This window comes from Chinchilla lanigera, unplaced genomic scaffold (assembly GCF_000276665.1).
Source record: "Chinchilla lanigera isolate Chin_1 unplaced genomic scaffold, ChiLan1.0 scaffold00003, whole genome shotgun sequence".
In the NCBI taxonomy this organism is placed as follows: Eukaryota; Metazoa; Chordata; class Mammalia; order Rodentia; family Chinchillidae; genus Chinchilla; species Chinchilla lanigera.
In genome coordinates, this window is record NW_004955404.1 from 1,392,840 (window position 1) to 1,409,387 (window position 16,548).

At 56.9% G+C, this 16,548-nt stretch overlaps 1 protein-coding gene across 1 annotated transcript in view; it reads right to left on the bottom strand.

The window, feature by feature from the left end:
- Window positions 1-13,064: 13,064 nt before the first annotated feature.
- Window positions 13,065-16,548, bottom strand: part of Tex29 (testis expressed 29) — a 339,812-nt gene continuing 336,328 nt past the window's right edge. Inside the window, exon 5 of the mRNA XM_013515715.1 lies at window positions 13,065-13,222. Coding sequence (XP_013371169.1) covers window positions 13,200-13,222 — 23 coding nt within the window. The 3' untranslated portion in view covers window positions 13,065-13,199. The remainder of the gene's footprint in view (window positions 13,223-16,548) is intronic.

The window sequence follows — 16,548 nt, forward strand, 5'->3', positions numbered from 1 at the left end:
GCCGCGGGAGGGAGGCACGCGTGTGTGTGGCGCGCACGTGTGCGTGGGCCCAGTTGGCCTCACAGGGTGCTTCCCGGTCCACCGCACATGGCGCTGGGCACGGAGAGGCTCACGCTGGCCCGAGACGGGCAGGGAAGCCGTGACTCCTGGCCGCTCTCTGACTTCTGTGGCCTCTGCCGTCCTCCTCATGGTCCGCAACCCTGCACCTGTGAAGTTGGCCCGGGCAGAAAGGCATGCGAGAGCGGCGTGCGTGGCCCTGTGCGGACAGCGGGCACAGAGCAGAGGGGAGGAGACGCAAGGGCCGGCCGGCGTCCCCAGCCTGGATGCCCAGGCACAGCCACTCCAGTGCCAGGCTTGTCTTGCGGGTCTGCTGCTGGCTCCCTCTTTAACAGCTCTAAGGGTGGGCTCTTCAGGATCCGGAGGCCAAGGAGAAGCCCTGGTGCCCAGAGCCTCCCGCAGGCCTGGATCGCAGCACGGTGGCTCTGGGTGCCGCAGGAATGACGACCTTCTGCCGGAAGCAAGGGGTCCTTGACCAGAAGCGCACTGGCTGTGCAAAGCTCCACTGGTGGAAACATGACCAGTGGCCCCCAAGGCCTAACCGGGGTTTCCCGGGAGCAGGGCTGTGCGTTTGCTGGTCCTTGGAGGACAGAGGGGCTCAGGTGACAGGGCAACTGTGGCCCTTCCCCTCCTCTCCACTCATAGGACCAGCAGCCTCCAAGCTCCAGCTCTTCTCCACAGGAGGCGGGCGCAGCTGTGGCTGTCCCCTCCCTCCCTGACCTGTTCCCCAGCCAGGTCCCTGTGATTCAGCCCCAGGCAGGGGATGCCACGCCTCCATGGGGCAGGGACACCGCAGACTTGGCTCCAGGGTGGTCGTGGGACCTCCCTCTGGATTTGGGGACATCTCAGATCAAAGGGAGTAGATTAATCAGAGGGCAAATTTCCAAGCAATGAAGACAAACGCTGGTCTCCCGGGAAGAGGAGAAGAAGAGGACTCTGGGAACCCAGACACTGGATTGGGCAAGAGACACATAAGTCACCTCGGGACCCTGGGGACCCAGGCGGGCGTGGCCACTGGCCACGGGGTCTCCCTGGGGAGGGTTCAGGGCCTCCCCACTCTTGGGTGGGCCGAAGCCCTCTCCCTGCAGCCCCAGCACACCACGCCCATGCTCCACACAGGTCTCCATCCCTCCCTGCGTCATCGCACCATGGTGCACGAACAAGCAGCATTTGGGGTGCCGAGTCACCGGTGTGGTGACGGACGCTAGCATGTGTGTGAGGGCGTTTCTGCCAGGGGAAAGCCTGACAGGGACATTCAGTGGCCTCAGACACCAGAGTGGGTCACCCAGCGGCCTCCTGCTGTCCTGGTCCCTCTGTACCCAGCACGAGGAGCTGCTGGTGTCCCTTGCTTGTCACCTGCGTGCATTGTTCCTGTGACCCAGCCCACGGTGCTGGTGGGAGTTGGCGGGACCTTCCAGGCTGGGCCAGTGGGCAGGTGGCAGTCAGGTCCTGGAGACCAGCCCTCAGGGGGACACAGCCTGTGCCTTCCTCTCTGCTTGCTTCCTGCTGCTGTGAGGGGACTCCTTGCCCTCACACCCTCCACCGAGATGTCTGTGCCTCCTGGGGGCTGAGGTGTCTCGGACAGAAGCTCTGAACAGGAGCCGAACGAGCTTCCCTTCTGTGGGCCGCTCTTCTCAGGAGCGTGGTCCAGCAGGGAAAGCTGCCCAGCACCTCAGCGGGAGTCTTGGGGAGCCTTCCCCGCCCCCGCACCCACACAGCCCTAAGGGCCCAGACAGAGGCGGCCTCAGGGGCCCTCGCTGAGCTCCAGGCCGCTGCACATGTAAGAACATGTGATGTTCGTGAGGTCCATGTGGTGCTGGCTACAGGATCCATTTGTAGTTCACAGAAATATTTTGTTCCCTCCTACAAACTCCGTGAGGAGAGGCCTCTGATACGGCCATCTGTGAGCCCTGCTGGGGTAGAGATCCAGGTGTCCCCACTCCGGGCCTCCTGCACTCACAGGCTTTGCCTTCTGTGAAGGTGATGGAGCCTGGGCTCAGGGCCGACTTGCTGATAGAAGGCAAGGCCTGGAGGGAGGAGGTGGGACCTAGAGGGAGGAGGCGGGGCCTGGAGGGAGGGGCGGGGCCTGGAGGGAGGGGCGGGGCCTGGAGGGAGGAGGCAGGGCCTGTGGGATGAGATATGGGCATGGCCTGAGGGTGCAGCTTCGCGCTCTTTCCTCTCTCTGCTTCCTGTGCGCCCTGACCCGAGCAGCTCTCTTCCGCTGGACCCCTCTGCCCTGCCCTCCTGCCTTGGAGCCAGCCTAACACCTGTCCTACCCACCTTCAAACATACCTCCTCTACTTAACAGCTTCTCCAGCCCTCTGCAGCTGGAGTGGCCACGTGTTCCCATGTCCCGTGAGGGGTGAGAAGCTGCCAGCCTACATCGTCCCTTCCCCTCAGCTGAGCCTCTTCCACCTGGTCTTCAAAGTGGACAACAGTGGGGTGATAGTAACACAGCAGCCATCTTGTGACCATGAGGAAGGATCAAGGGAATTGTAGAAATGGTGACCTCACACAGATGTTGGAGCTGCCACGAAGGCCTTCTAGTGGCAGGAAAAGATGTTCTGTCTCTCCTGTGTGCTCCTCACTCAGATTTGCCATTTCTGGCAGCTGAATGAACAATCTCTGGTCCCGTGGACAAGCCTGCCCTGACACATGGGCCAGTGTCCACCGGGCAAGCAGCAGTACTGTGACAGGGCCTTTTCTGCAGGTGTCACAGGGTCTTGTGGGTTTTTAGCAAAACTTCCCAGGGGACACTTGATGCAGTATTTCCTGAGCGCACCCAGTCACTAATTCTCGGGCACAGCCTCGCAGCAGTGGAGTGCTTCCCGCCGGAGCCCACACCCCAGCCCTTTGGGACTGTCTGGGGCGTCCCCGCCAATCCGTGCTTGCCGCTCCCAGGCTGAGGGGAGCAGCGACGTTAGTCAGGGGTGCAGCCTTGTCCTGCCCAGCACTCTGGACAGGGCCCCGCTGGACAGTGGGCTGTGTGGCGGTCACTGCAGGGATGGTGAGGCTGAGCCTGCCCTGAGGACAGAGCCGCTGTGCCGGGTCCAGGGCAGGCTCTGTGGTGCCGGCCCCCTGCCTGCCCGCTCGCCACCCCACTGTGCTCTCTGCCTTGTCCCGCGGTCCCGGCTCCCTGCCCGACCTCTCTGACCTGCTGTCCTGTCCCTGTGGCTCCCTGGAGCGCACCTCGAAGTCTCACTTCACCCTAGCCCGGCTTCTCATCACTGAGACGGCGCCGGGGGTCTCAGCCAGGCTTTTGCGCAGGAATAACCCGGATCAGATCCCCAGACGCGGCCTCGCTCTGCCCACCACGTGACAGGAGTAGAACCCTCAGCCCCTACATGCTGTCCAAGTGCCCCGGGAGGCAGAGTCACCTGTGCGGGTCGCTGCTGGCCTCTGTGGCCCTGTGGCCCCTTTCACCTGCCACGCTGTAACCGAGACCCCACCCAGGCCCATGTTGCCAGGCCTGGAGGAGCAAGAGGCACAGGGCTCAGCCCCAGCCCAGCCCAGCAGGGCATCTCTAGGGTGGGGACGGAGATAACGGCTTCGCCTCAAGGCCAGGAGTGCCCAGGCTCGGGTGACTGTGTGGTTGGCGAGGTCCTTCTGCCTTTGCTGGAGGAGCTGGGGTTGCTGTCCTCTGCGTTGCTGGCCCTGAGGCTGTGCTGTCTGTCAGGTCTTCGGGTGAGGAGCAGTGGCCATCTCTCCAGAGCGCATCCCAGGCTCGGGTCCCAGTGAGGACCATCCCTGTCCCTGCCTGGCCTCCCTTGCTGGCCAGGGCGGACGGGCCCATCTGTTCTTCTCTAATGGAAACTCGAGTGCGGCCGCAGCCGCTCTGAATTGTTTTTTAGGTGGGGCTGCCGCTGATGAACCCGCTTTGTGTCCCAGCCTTTCTGGGGCGCAGGTTGCGTGACTAATACCTGGGGCTTTGTGAGTGCCGCGGGCGAGGGCCGAGGGCTGTGTGTGGGAGGGGCCGGGCTGCGGGCGTTCACGGCTATTTATAAAGATAATTGTCGCCCGCGAGGGTTCTAGACATCCACTTGTCCACACTCCAGGGAGGAGCTGGCTCTTTATCCTGTCTGGACTTAATAAAGGGAAATAGCGCGGGTTGGAGAGGGGCTGCAGCGTGTCTTCGGCGGTAATCCTTGTTTCAATTTTCTGCCTCGCTTTGTGTACACAGCAAACAGCCTCAGAGCCGCTGCTCCACTTCCCCTCCCAAGGCCACTGGGGAGAGGGTCACCAAGGACACCCTTGGGATTTAATAGGATGTGAAGCCGGCTAGCGCACTGTCCTCACAGCCCGAGGGCTCGTGCGTGTGTGTGAAAAACTGCACCTTTGTCCCTGAGGGAACTGCGCTGCCCGTGGCTTTCTGCCCAGGGCTAGAGGACAGCGACCTCGCACACGGCGAGCGAGGGCTCGCTCTGCAGGGCCAAGAGGGCTGCACGGCTGGGGCGGGAGCTGGCCTGGCCCCTGCAGAGATGGCACAGTGGCCGGCTCCGCATAGGACTCCCGCCCCACAGTGCTCTCCAAAGACCTGAGACCTGTGGCCACAGGACTGGACAGCCACTGTCTAAACGGTCCAAACCCTCATGCTTCTTGAATGAAAACTCCAGCTTCAGTCTCTAACTTGCTTTTGTCTCAGTATTGGGGTTTGAACTCAGGGCCTTTGCGCTAACTATATCCCCAGAGCCCAGCTCCTTTTTGTTAAAATATTTTTTATTTTGATACAGAGTTTTGCTAAGCTGCTAAATTAAACAGTCTGGGTTCAAACTCCTGATCTTCCCACCTGGCCTCCCAGAGCGCTGGGATTACAGCCCTCTGCCACGCCATGCCCCACCTCCAAGTTGCTTTTTTCCAAGGGACATTTACATCCTAAACACCCAAAGTGTGGAGAAACTGGTTTCTGAGCCCCCTCAGAGAGAAGCCCCTCCCTCTGGCTCAGTGGGGCTTGGTGCTGTCCTGTCGGGGGGACGCGGCCTCGCCCCTAGGTTTGCCCCAGGTTGTGGCGTTCAGGGAGCGGCAAAGGTGGCCTCGCTCAGCCCTGAGACCGAGGGGGGAGGTGAGTGCCAGGCAGATGACGCGATCTTAGAGGACCCCTAGGGCCAGCAGGCCGGAGGCCCTGGTCCCACCCGTCACTGTGCCTGTCTTTACGGGGATTCTGGAGGCTTCAGCCTTACATCGCTCTCATCCATGGGATCCTTCCCCCGTGAAAATGAGCTCTGTAGCGGGAGGAGATGAGGGGAGATGTGCCCACTTTCAGACTAGGAAACTAAACCCTCTCCTCTACCACCATGGGTGTTAAAAATGTTTAACAACTAACTTGACCAACTTTAAACACATTCATCCTGATTATTGTCCTTTTATTTTGAGGGCAGAAGCACCCCTGACCAGGGACAGAGTAATCAGCAGGTACCCAGCGTACATCCAAAAGCAGAAGCAGGTCGCCCGGGGCAATCCAGCCTCTCTGCCCAAATAATCTGTTATGCAGAGCGAGGCTCTAGTCCAGTTGCAGGTCTTTTGCATAAAAGTCAAAGATATCCTGGGAAGAGACTGCTTTTGTCTCCATGGCACCTTGACGTTAAGGCAAGAAGGTCGGGGTGCCTGAGCAGTGGGTGCCGGTGCCTTCCGCGCGCTTGCTGGCCTGCTTGCCAACCACGCTTCTTTCAGTCCGATGCTCCGAAGTCCACACCCGGAAGGGCAAGTGAGTGAGAACTGGAGTCGCTGCTCCAACGAGACGGCACAGCGCTCAGATGCCCGCTGGTAGGAAGGAAGTGCAAGATAGCCGTGGACGTTAGACGGGGTTATTGCGAAGCTAAGGTCTCCACACCTCAGCAGGCAGCACGGCTCCGTCCGCTGTCACAGCAGGTGAGCAGGGGACGCTCACTGCGGTCCCTCCCCCCTCAAGAGCGAGCATAAGGAATGTGTAATGTTTTTATACAGGATGTAGGTACTGTAAAATTCCTGTTAGATTACAGGAAGTGGCAGAACAGGATGAAAGCTGAAAGCAGTGCATTGCTCTAGGAGCTAATTTTTTTGTATTTTTGGCTAAGTTTTTATAGAACTGAAGTAAAGTAAAATATTTCATGTTGTTCAGACAACTAGATGTCCACATGCGTAAGTATGATGTAGACTGTCATACCCAATATAAAATTAACTCAGATGGATTAAACACTTAGATATAAGATTTGAAACCATAAAACTACAAGAAGACAGCTAGTAGGAGAATAGCTAGGTAGAACAGAATTTTTACATGTACCAAATACTCACAATGAAAGTAGCTATTGTGTCTCACAAACACGTACCAGTGAATATATTTTTTACAAGGAAATACATAAACAATTATAAAACTACTAGAAGAAAACAAGGGCGAAAGCCCTAACACTGTTCTAGGCAGTGATTTCAGATCTGACTCTATAAGCACAAATGAAAAAAGCAAAACTGGACAAATGGGATTGCTCGCATCAAATAAAAATCTTCCACATAGCCAAGGAGAGAACTGACAGAGTGAAGAGACAGACTAGGAAAACATGTCTGTACCACACATCTGATGAGTTCACATCCAAAATATGCAAGTAACTCATCAGTCCAACAGTAAGAACACAAGTAACTCAGAAAGAGGGACAAATGATCTAAGAGACAGTCCCCAAGAGAAGAAATGCGAAAGCATGCCAGCTGTCTTACTTTCCTTGTCACTGAGACAAACCACACATTATGGGAAGCCAGGGTTATTTTAGCTCATGTTTCAGTCCACAGTAGGCTGGGCCCAAGGCCGGAGGGCAGGGCAGAGGGGCCCGGCGGGGGACAGCTGCTGGGGGCAGGGTGGACAGGAAGCAGGAAGCCGGAAGCAGGGAGAGAAGGGAGGAGAGGGGAGGCAGAGGGACGCCCAGTCACGCCCAGGGACTGCCTTTTCCCGCCAGAGTCCACCTCCTAACAGCATGTCAGCTGTCATCTCATGGGCGGACTAATCCCCTGATGTATCACACACCGTGACCCCTCCGCTGCCCAAAGCCCCACCTTTGAGCACCGAGGCTTTGGGGACATCTAGATAGAAACCACAACACAGCTACCGTATATGAAAAATAGCCTCTAACCGATGGAGAAATGCAAATTAAAACTGCACCTGTCAGAAATGATCTCACACCTGTCACAATGGCTATTATCAAAGACACATAGAGAAAAGGGAGCCAGGGTACACTGTGGGCAGCAGTGGGCATGGCGTGGAGGGTCCCTCTCCCTCCCCTCTCTCTCCTCCCTTCTCTCCCTTCTCTCCCTGCTTCCGGCTTCCTGCTTCCTGTCCACCCTGCCCCCAGCAGCTGTCCTCCCCCTGGCCCCTCCGGCCTTGGGCCCCGCCTACTATGGACTGAAACATGAGCCAAAATAGGACAGTAGGACAGTCATGATGGAAAACAGTATGGAAATTCCTCAAAACACTGAAAATAGAGCTACCACTTGGCCCAACAATCCACCTGCCAAGTACATATCCAGAGGCATTGAAGTCAGTATGTGAGCAAGAGGTCTGCATGCCGAGTTCAGTAAGAGTCCAGATGTGGAATCAACTTAAACGGCCTCAGCCAATGGCTGGAGAAGAACACCTAGTGCACACAGTGGAACGCTCTTCAGCCAAACGCAGAGTGGGTCTTGCTGTCCCTGACAAGACAGAGGGGCTCAGGGCATCGTGCTAAGTCACACGGGCCAGCACAGAGAGACACAAGGGGTGTGAGCATGTTCCTAACTCATCCAAGTGGGGACAAGAATCCAGTGGCCAGGGCCGGGGGCAGCAGGGTGGCAGATGTTGGTCCAGGGGTGTAAAGTCTTAGACAGGAGGAGCACGCTCAAAAGATGTGTTGTGAACATGGCAACTGCAGCTAATGCAGGGCGTTCTGTTAAACACTACCAAAAGAGTAGACTTCACTGTTCTCACCATAAAAGTTTGGCCTGTGAGGCAAGGTAGATGGCAATTAGCTCCGTTTAACCACTTCCCAAGGTATATGTGCTTCAAAACAATCTGGGAGTCAGGGTGAATATCTACAATCTGAACTTGCCAGTGAAGAATAAATTAGATAAAGTAAACAACAAAGTCAAAAAATATTCAGTCATTCAGAAGTCAGATTTCCAGAGTAAATATCACCTCCCTGCCCTCACGTGTCAGCGCCACCGTGGAAGGCAGAACACAGAAAGGAGTGGGTCGCGGGGGGTGACGAGGACTGTCCTTCAGTCAAGCAGCCTGGCCAGCAAAGAGCCTCAGCCCCGCGCAGGGCGCTGTCACCCTGTGCCTGCTCAGGGCGCTTACGCGGCTGTCCACGTGTTCCGCCCACAGGGTCCTAGCAGGTCCTCACAGAGCGACCTCTCCCCCGAAGAGACAGGAGTCAGCGCACTGACTGAAATGCTCTCAAATGACAGGTAAGTCTTGGAAGCTGCCTGTGTGCCCATCACCAGAGGGATGGAACAAGAAAATGGGGTATTTACACCATGGAGCACTACGCTGCCGTAAAGAAGGGTAAGCTGGAGTGTCTGAAGGGAAATCTCATGGGTGGACCATGATGTTAGATGAAATAAACCAGATGCACCACTTAAACATCACACGGCTTCTCTTATATGAGAGGCCCAAAGTGTAAATAAATTAAACAGCAAAATAAAAGAGATGATAGGAGACAGAGAGGCCTTTCACAAAAGGGAAGGGGACCCAGAGATGGAGGGAGGAGAGGGAGGGGAAGGGAGAAGGAATGGAGGAGGAATGAAACTGCCGGGTACACGTACCAACTCCCCGTGAAGAACGGGACCTTCTGAACTGCAAACATGAATTAATAAAAATAAAACTTAGAAAAAGCAAAAGTAAAAAAATAAATTAAATAAATTACCCGGCACCTAGCAGTAGACGCTAGGTCCCTTACCCCGCAGGGCTGCCATGAAACCCCCAGGTGCTGCGTCAGCAGCCTCGAGAACAGACCCCCGGAGCTGTCACCCTGAGCACGACGGTGCCCCCACACAAGGGCGGGACGGCCGAGGCAGCATCGTGAGTGACCAGCAAGGCCAGCAAGCGGCACAGGTGCAAAACACACCCCAGGCGCAGAGGGCAGGCCTTGTGGGGGCGAGAGCACGGCCACCGGGCTGCGGGAGGGCTAAGGCCTGGGTGGGCAAACCTCTAAGATGGGGTGTGAGGGCTGCTATGTGAGGACTGGGGGGCTGCACCAGAGGGGTGCACCTCCTCCTCAGCGGCTCCTCGCTCTCTCCGACCTGCTGGCCAGCGCGGATGCCCCTGCCCGTGGACTCCCCAGGAGGGCGGCTGCTCCTCCCTGCAGACAGCACGAGGGTGGATTTCAAATTGCCCTCCCCGTTCGCATCTGCGTGGGTGTTTTGCATTTGTTTGGGGCTCGCATCTGCTCCCAAACAATGAGCAGTAATTTTAAACCTGTTTAGCTCGCGTTTAACCCAGATACTTCTTTTGTGACCGTTTCACTCGCATCTGGGTTTCCGCGCAGAGAGGTTGTGTGGAACAAAACAAGTGCAAAATGGTATCAACCAGCAGCTGTGCAGGAGGCAGGAGGCAGCGAGGCCGGGCACAGCCTCGAGAGGGTGGGGACCCCGCTCTGAGAGGCTCCGAGAGCAGACGCGGCTGCTGCTTCACACCCCAGGGTTAGGGCCACCTAGGGCTCCGGGCTCAGGAAGGGCTGAAGACCAGGGATCGGAGGAAAGGAGGCCCTTGGCAGGCTCCTGGGGGACAGCAGGGACCTCTCAACAGTGCCCATGCGTTACTCGCCAGCTGGGCAGATAAAGGTTTCTGGAGGACAAGCACACCGACCTCCTGAGAGGTTTGTCAGGCTAAACACGAGCTTGGAGGCCCAGGAGCAAGCCACCGCCAGGCTGAAGCAGCTCTTCCTTTCTCACCAATGCCCAAAACACTCACGCAATTCCAAAGAAACTTGCTGAACGGGCTCTGCAGCTGGTCTAGCCCAGTCACCCATGAAGACCTACCGCCGTGGGAGTCTGGGAGAGCCCGGGGTGTCATTCCCCGGGTGTCGTTTCCCGGGTGTCTTTCCAGGAGCTTTTGTGTTTTTAAGCCAGCTATCAGCCAGAGCTAGAGGTGGGCACCCTCCGCAGCAGCTCCTCCTGCAGGACCTGGGTCTGCTGTCTCCAGACACTGTGTGGGGGCTGTCCTGACTCAGCGGGGGGCCATCAAGACCTCTGGGCCGTTCGTGGCCTCAAAGTCATACTTTTGAAAGTGAAGCCTGAGAGTCTGAGGGTTCTCTCAGGCATTGACACTCACAACAACTATGTGCACGACACCTTTCACACCATGGCCAACAAGACGGCAATAGAGATGTCGCCCGACCCTGCCTTGGCAGTTGGTGACCGCTAGACAAAGTGTGCAGGTACTGTGCTGGTGTCCACAGAGCCTTGTGATAGAAGTGTCCGTGTGCCACGGGGACCGGGGGTGGCCCAAACCCCACTTGGCTGTCAGTGACTGGGGCCAGGGTAGTAGAACTGAGGTGCAAATTTTATTTGACCTTGAGTAAATTAAACTCTGATTGCAAAAGGTATCCATGGCCGGGGGCGACTTTGGACAGCACGGAGGAATAAGGGACTTTTTCCGTCCCTGCCACACACAGGAGGGCTCGGGCGGACAGGAACTCCACGCATAGGAGCTCCGACTTGGGAAGCAATTGATATTTATAACCTGAAAATTTAATTTTCATTTTGTATTTTTTTCATTTTCGTTGCTATAAACGTGAAAAAATGTCCCTAGAAACTTGAGATAAATGGGAGAGAGTCCATTGCTAGCGGGCCACGGCTTCTGCAGTGTCCTCGGGGACGGTTGTTTTTGATTCAGATCCATCCATTTCTTTTAAAACGCTGTCACACCAGTCGATTACACACGAATTTTTTTTTTTTCAGAAGCCACAGATCAATATAAGGGCAATTAGCAATCTTTTTATCTCTTAAAAATCATGCAAGAAGTCAGGTTTTTGAAGAATGATTTTCAAAATGGAGATACTGCAAAATAAAATGTATTTGGGTCTTGGAAGACGACGTCCCAGCAACCTCTTATGGTGGCCTTTGCTTCCGAGGGCCAGCCTTTCCGCTCAGCACGGTGCGCCTGGTGCTTGGCGGGTGGTTCTGTGCGCCCTGCAGTCCTGCCACAGTATCACAGCACTTTGCTTGTGTAGCAGTTCGCGCACCAGGTTCTGTGCCTGTAACAAAGAAGTTGTCATCAGGCTTCCTGTGGTGCTGTGGTACACTCAAGCTCACAGGAGGTATGCCGAGTGGAAACTCTGGGCACCTCTCCTTTCTAGACTGCAGGCCACAGCAGGCCACGCACCCTACGTACCCGAGGTCTGCACACATTAAACCACAGAGGAAAGAATGGATCCCCCACAAGCAAATGAGCAGAGCTCACGGCCAGGCCCTCGCAGAGGAGGCACCACTGTGACGGGGACTCTGGAGTAGCCACGCGGGGCTCCTCGGTCTAGTGCTGGGGGCAGCACAACCCAACAGTAACCTGCTGGGGCTGCCCTGAATCCTGGCAGGTGCTCAGCAGCATCACTGACCCGAACCCAGAAGCAGACACTGCCCAGCCAAGACACCCCGGATCCAGGCGCCGTCACTGTCCCTGGGAGCCTGGAGCCCACGGCTTCTGTTGGGCTCTGCTCACAAAGCTCACAGATGCGGATGTCTCCTCAGCCCCATGGCTGCCCTAACTGCAGAAGCAAGGACTTTTAGGAGCCAGTGACATCCAGGGTGGAAACACCTGAGCTGATGGCCCACACCAGGGAAGGGGATGCTTTGAGACCAGGAATGATGGTGATTTTACACACACTTAAAATGCTACACACACACACACACACACACACCATAGTTCATTTTAGTAACATGAGGAATATAAAATGCACTTGATTTATTAAACAAATTCCTGCCTTGCCCTTTGTATCTACCCAAGTCAGACCTCATCTTGGGGCCAGAAGGATGTCCCTGTTGAGGGGTGACACTTGTGCTGCCAGTGTAAATACCAAGTGCAGGAGGAAATGCCCCCCATACCAGGACAGAGCTCACCCTCAGTGCCCCGTTCTGGAGCCCATGGGCCCCACACTGCTGCTGTGAGATGTGGTTGTTGAATGAGTGTGTGATCTTCCAGATGCCCAAGAAGAAAGGTGAGCAGCCCTCTTACTGGGAAGTAAAAGGCCTGGCCTTCACCACAAAACTGACCCAGCGGCTGCCCGAGACCATCCCAGAGAACTCTCCCTGTCCTGAGTCTGTAGTGCCAGCAGCCCAGCGGCGTAGCAGGCACAGCCCTCTCCCACATTCTGTGCGGTCCACACAGGTAGTTTAAAATGTGCTGGGGTGATGCCAGCAGGGAGCCAGGGAAGATCCGGGCAGAAAGGGAACTCGGGCTGGGGCCAGGTCCTCGAAGATATCTGCGCTGGCCTTGGGCTTCAGATAACCATCCCTCAGATCTCAGAACAGCTTTCCTGAGAACGGCCAACGAGACAAACAGCCTCTTGTTGGAGACGTGGCATCTCTCATACTTTATTTTCTCTTTATAGGCCGCGTAAATCAAGCCAGCCCTCCACTTTCCAGCTCCTGCGTTGCTGACAGCTGCTCCCCGCCTGGCCTGCGAGGAAAGACCCCTGTGGGTCTGGCCTGGGGTCATGTTCCCTGCTGCGTGAGGTGCAGGGAAGCAAAGCGGAAGGGAGGAGAAGGGGCTGTGTGCAGGAACTGTTGAACGCTAGGATCGGGAGTCGCCTGAGCTGCAAACAGCAAGCAGGCCTGACTTCCGGCCCACTCTGGGTGACGCGGGACCCCGGAGTTGACCCCAGCAGTCAGGCGCTCCCGGCCTGGGGCCACCCGGCCCAGTTCCAATATGAGCTACAGAGCCTTAACTTGCAGCCTGGCCAAGACTTCAAGTTAACAAACTGTTTAAAAACATCTTCGCTTCTCATTGGTAAACAGCGTGTCTGCTGATATATATTCAGAAAATTAGTGTTTTCCTGCAGCGTTTTCTGGTACATTACCTCGGCTCAATGCGTGACTCGCACGTGGCGCTCCTCGCCAGCCCGCGCAGGATCGCACGCTCCGCCACCAGCCATGGGCGTCGCAGCAATAATTTGACAGGCGATAAAAAAAGAATAACCTCCTTGGTGCAATTTTTATAGTCTATTCTTCACAGTCTCTGTCATTGGAGTGGAAGAAATGAAGACGTACAGTTTAACCAGTATGTTTACATGCATCCAGCAGATATTTTTCTTTGTAGATTAATTGAATTACACCTATAAAATACTTATGTTGTCTGCTTATCAGTCCAGAGATGATTTTGAACAATTAGAGGACTATGCTTGCGTTACGAATAAAAGATTACTACCACAGCCAAGCAACACTGGAAGATCATTCTCCACGCAGAACATTCTCAGGGAGTCTGCCAGGGTCCTCTTTCGTGCTACCCCAGGGAAACATAACTCCACAGAAGTTATGAACTCTGCTATCTCACATTTGAAGAGCGCTGTGGTGTATATCTAGGTGTCTGCACAATGCTCACACACTCATAGGTGGCGCTTTAGGAAGGCGATGGATCCTGGGCTCAGAGCTGGCTTCTGTCAGGAGCTGGGCTCTGGTATGAAGAGTGTCTCTGTGGCCGTGGCCTGGAAGGGTCCAGCCCCCTCCCCCAGTTCCTCCCTTGATCTCTGTCTGCTTCCTGTCTGCCCTGCTGTCCTGCCTTGGAGCTGGCTGACTATGGACTGAGATCGTGAGCTAAAATAAACAAACCTCTCCTTCAATTTCTTGGTGTTGGGTCTTGAGTCCCAGCAGCAAGGACATGACCAGGACAAAGTGCAGAGCCACCTCACGCATAAGACCCCAGCTTGGTCCTGCGTTCACAAGGAAGCAGGGAAGCTGACGCCATCGTGGGGTGGAGCCGGTCTGGCTCTGTTTCCTCGCATGGCAGGCATAAGTCCTGTGACCCTGAGCAGGGCCTGGAGTTGGCCCTGTCTCCTCACCTACACCCAGGCACGGGGGCTGGGGACATGGAGCCGAGCACAGATCCCGAGAGCAGGAAGCAATATAAACCAGGCTGGGTCAGAGCCCAGCAGGGAGCACTGGGTCTCAAACACCAACAGCAAAGAGAAGACAGGCAGAGAAGGAAAAGGAAAGAGAGGGAAAGGGAGGGAAGGAAAGAAGGAGAGAGGAGGAGAGGAAAGAGGGGAGGGGAGGGGAGGGGACGGGAAAGATTTCCTGAGTCAGTACCTGCCAGCTCCCTGCTGTAAACACCCATGATGTGGCAGCCAGGCAGGGTCACGCTGGCTCCACACCAGCCCCCCAGCCACCTGTGAGGCCTGGGCCCCCGCTGCCCCCCGCACCCTGTTCGCATCGCAGTCACAGCGCCATACAGAGCGCTGCTGAGGCACACGGCTCTGCGGGCCTGACACTCCTCACAGGCGTCACCACTCACGCCCTCGTGAGTCCTGCTCAGTGTGCCCCCAGCTCTGCCGGGATAGGCCTTAATGCATTCTGCGGACTGGTTCCCAGCGGGGTAGGATGCGGGATCGCATTGCCACTGGGAGGCGGGGCCCCCCATAGCTGGTGTCAAGGTGATTCCCCGAGAGTCACCCAAGACGTACAGTGTGCCAATGTCCAGTGTCCCCAGTGGGCCTGGAGGGGAGGGGCACCCCAGGACTCACTGGGGCTGATGCGCTGACAGGAGCTGGGTGGATCATCCCCTCCTACCCCAGGAGAAGCAGTGCCCCCCAGACTCACCACGCAGCCTCTGTGCCCTGCAGGACCCGCTCCACCCCGGCCCATGGGAGGCACGGTCAACACAGCGTGCGCGGGCACGAGGGCACGGACAGGAGGAGCCGAGCTCGTGGGCACGTGCACCTGGCGAGTGAAGCGGGAGAGTTTACGGGGGCAGAAGCGATTCGTCAACGACCCGCTCAGTGTCCGCGTGACGGACGCAGGGGTCAAGCACACTGAGTGAGGCCCTGTGAGGCTGAGGCTGACGTACGAAGCCCTTGCACTGCCAGGGGACAGGCCCAGGCGAATCCAGGTCGGCGTCGCTGGGGTTGAGCCCCCAACAGCAAAGCCAGGTGGTGGTGGCAGCGCCGGTGTGGTACTCACGTGGCCACTGGTAAGGCCCCTCACGGGGAGCTGGGCACAGGGTGAGGGTGAGGGCCGCAGGCCTCTGGCTCCAGGGGACAGGTGGGGGTAGAGAAGAGCATGGGAGAGGCACGGGCCCGAGGCACGGAGGGGAATGCTGACCGTGCAGGCCCCCGGCCACACGGGGCACTTGGGCTGTTAATCCAACTGGAATGTGATGGTCCTGCGGGATTTACAGCAGGGAGCTGGTGTGTGGGGGTGGAGGGCAGGCGGTCCTGAGCGGCCACAGTCACGTCCGCAGTGGACAGGCGGGTTGGACGTGGGCAGACAGCTGCTAGTATAGGCCTTCGTGGCACCAGACGGACAGCCAGGGACAGCTGGGCCATGAAGGGGGAGGTGCAGGTGGAGATGGGCCAGCCAGAAGCTCGGGGAGGGCAGAGCAGCATCAGGCTGGAGGGCGCTGCGGCTGAGAGCCAGGCTGTGACCTCCAACGGGGCCGACATCGTGTCCCCTGGGGCAGCACTGGGAACCCCAGGACTCCACCAGCTCCAAGTCTCAGGAAACCGCGGAGCCATAGGCCTGCAGCCCAAGCAGTCGGCAGCTCAGGGCAGGAGGAGGCCTGGGAGGACACGGTACAGGTGCCCAGGCTCACCCCATCCTGGGCCCTGACAAGGCCCACTCCTGTGTGTCCCATGGGCTCTGTCTCCAGCTGCACAGGATTCACGTGCTTCTTAGAGGACAACAAAAGTGGTGCAGGGCGCCTCCCTTTCCTGTGCCAGCCGCTCCTGGCATCTCCAGAACCATCTGTCTGCATCCTCCCAGCGGATGGGACCCACACACCCATGAACATGTGCGGAGGGGCGGGGCTTGGCCAGGTGACTCCCCAAGGGCACACAGCCCATGTGCAGGGGACACAGAGATGGGGCCTCGGACGCCATCACTGCCACGAGGCAGAGGAAAATCAAGCATCTGTTCAGAACACTCTAAACCGTGCATAAGCGCCTCAGGACCGCCCAAGCGGGCTTTCAGATTCAGATGTGGAGCTGTTAAGCTATTAAGGAGGCTGAGGCAGAAGGATCATAAATCTGAGACCAGGCTGGAAGATCTGATCTCAAACATTAGAAAAGGGCCAGGGATATAGTTCACCCATCATCACCCATGACAATGTCTCATGCAGGCCTATTTCAAGGATCTGCGCTAATAAGGCCCAAAGGTCAGTGGTGGAAGCTAGAAAGTCTATGCCAGCGGGATGAAGGACCTGCTAGCAGGCTGAGGGATCTGCACTGGAGCCAGGAAGCAATGCTCAAAGTAAGAAACAGAGCTACCCCAAAAGGCACCACAGCCATCCTCAGCAACAGTGAGGTCCCGCGCTCCTCCAACGATGAGGTAAACCAAGTTCCCATCAGGAAA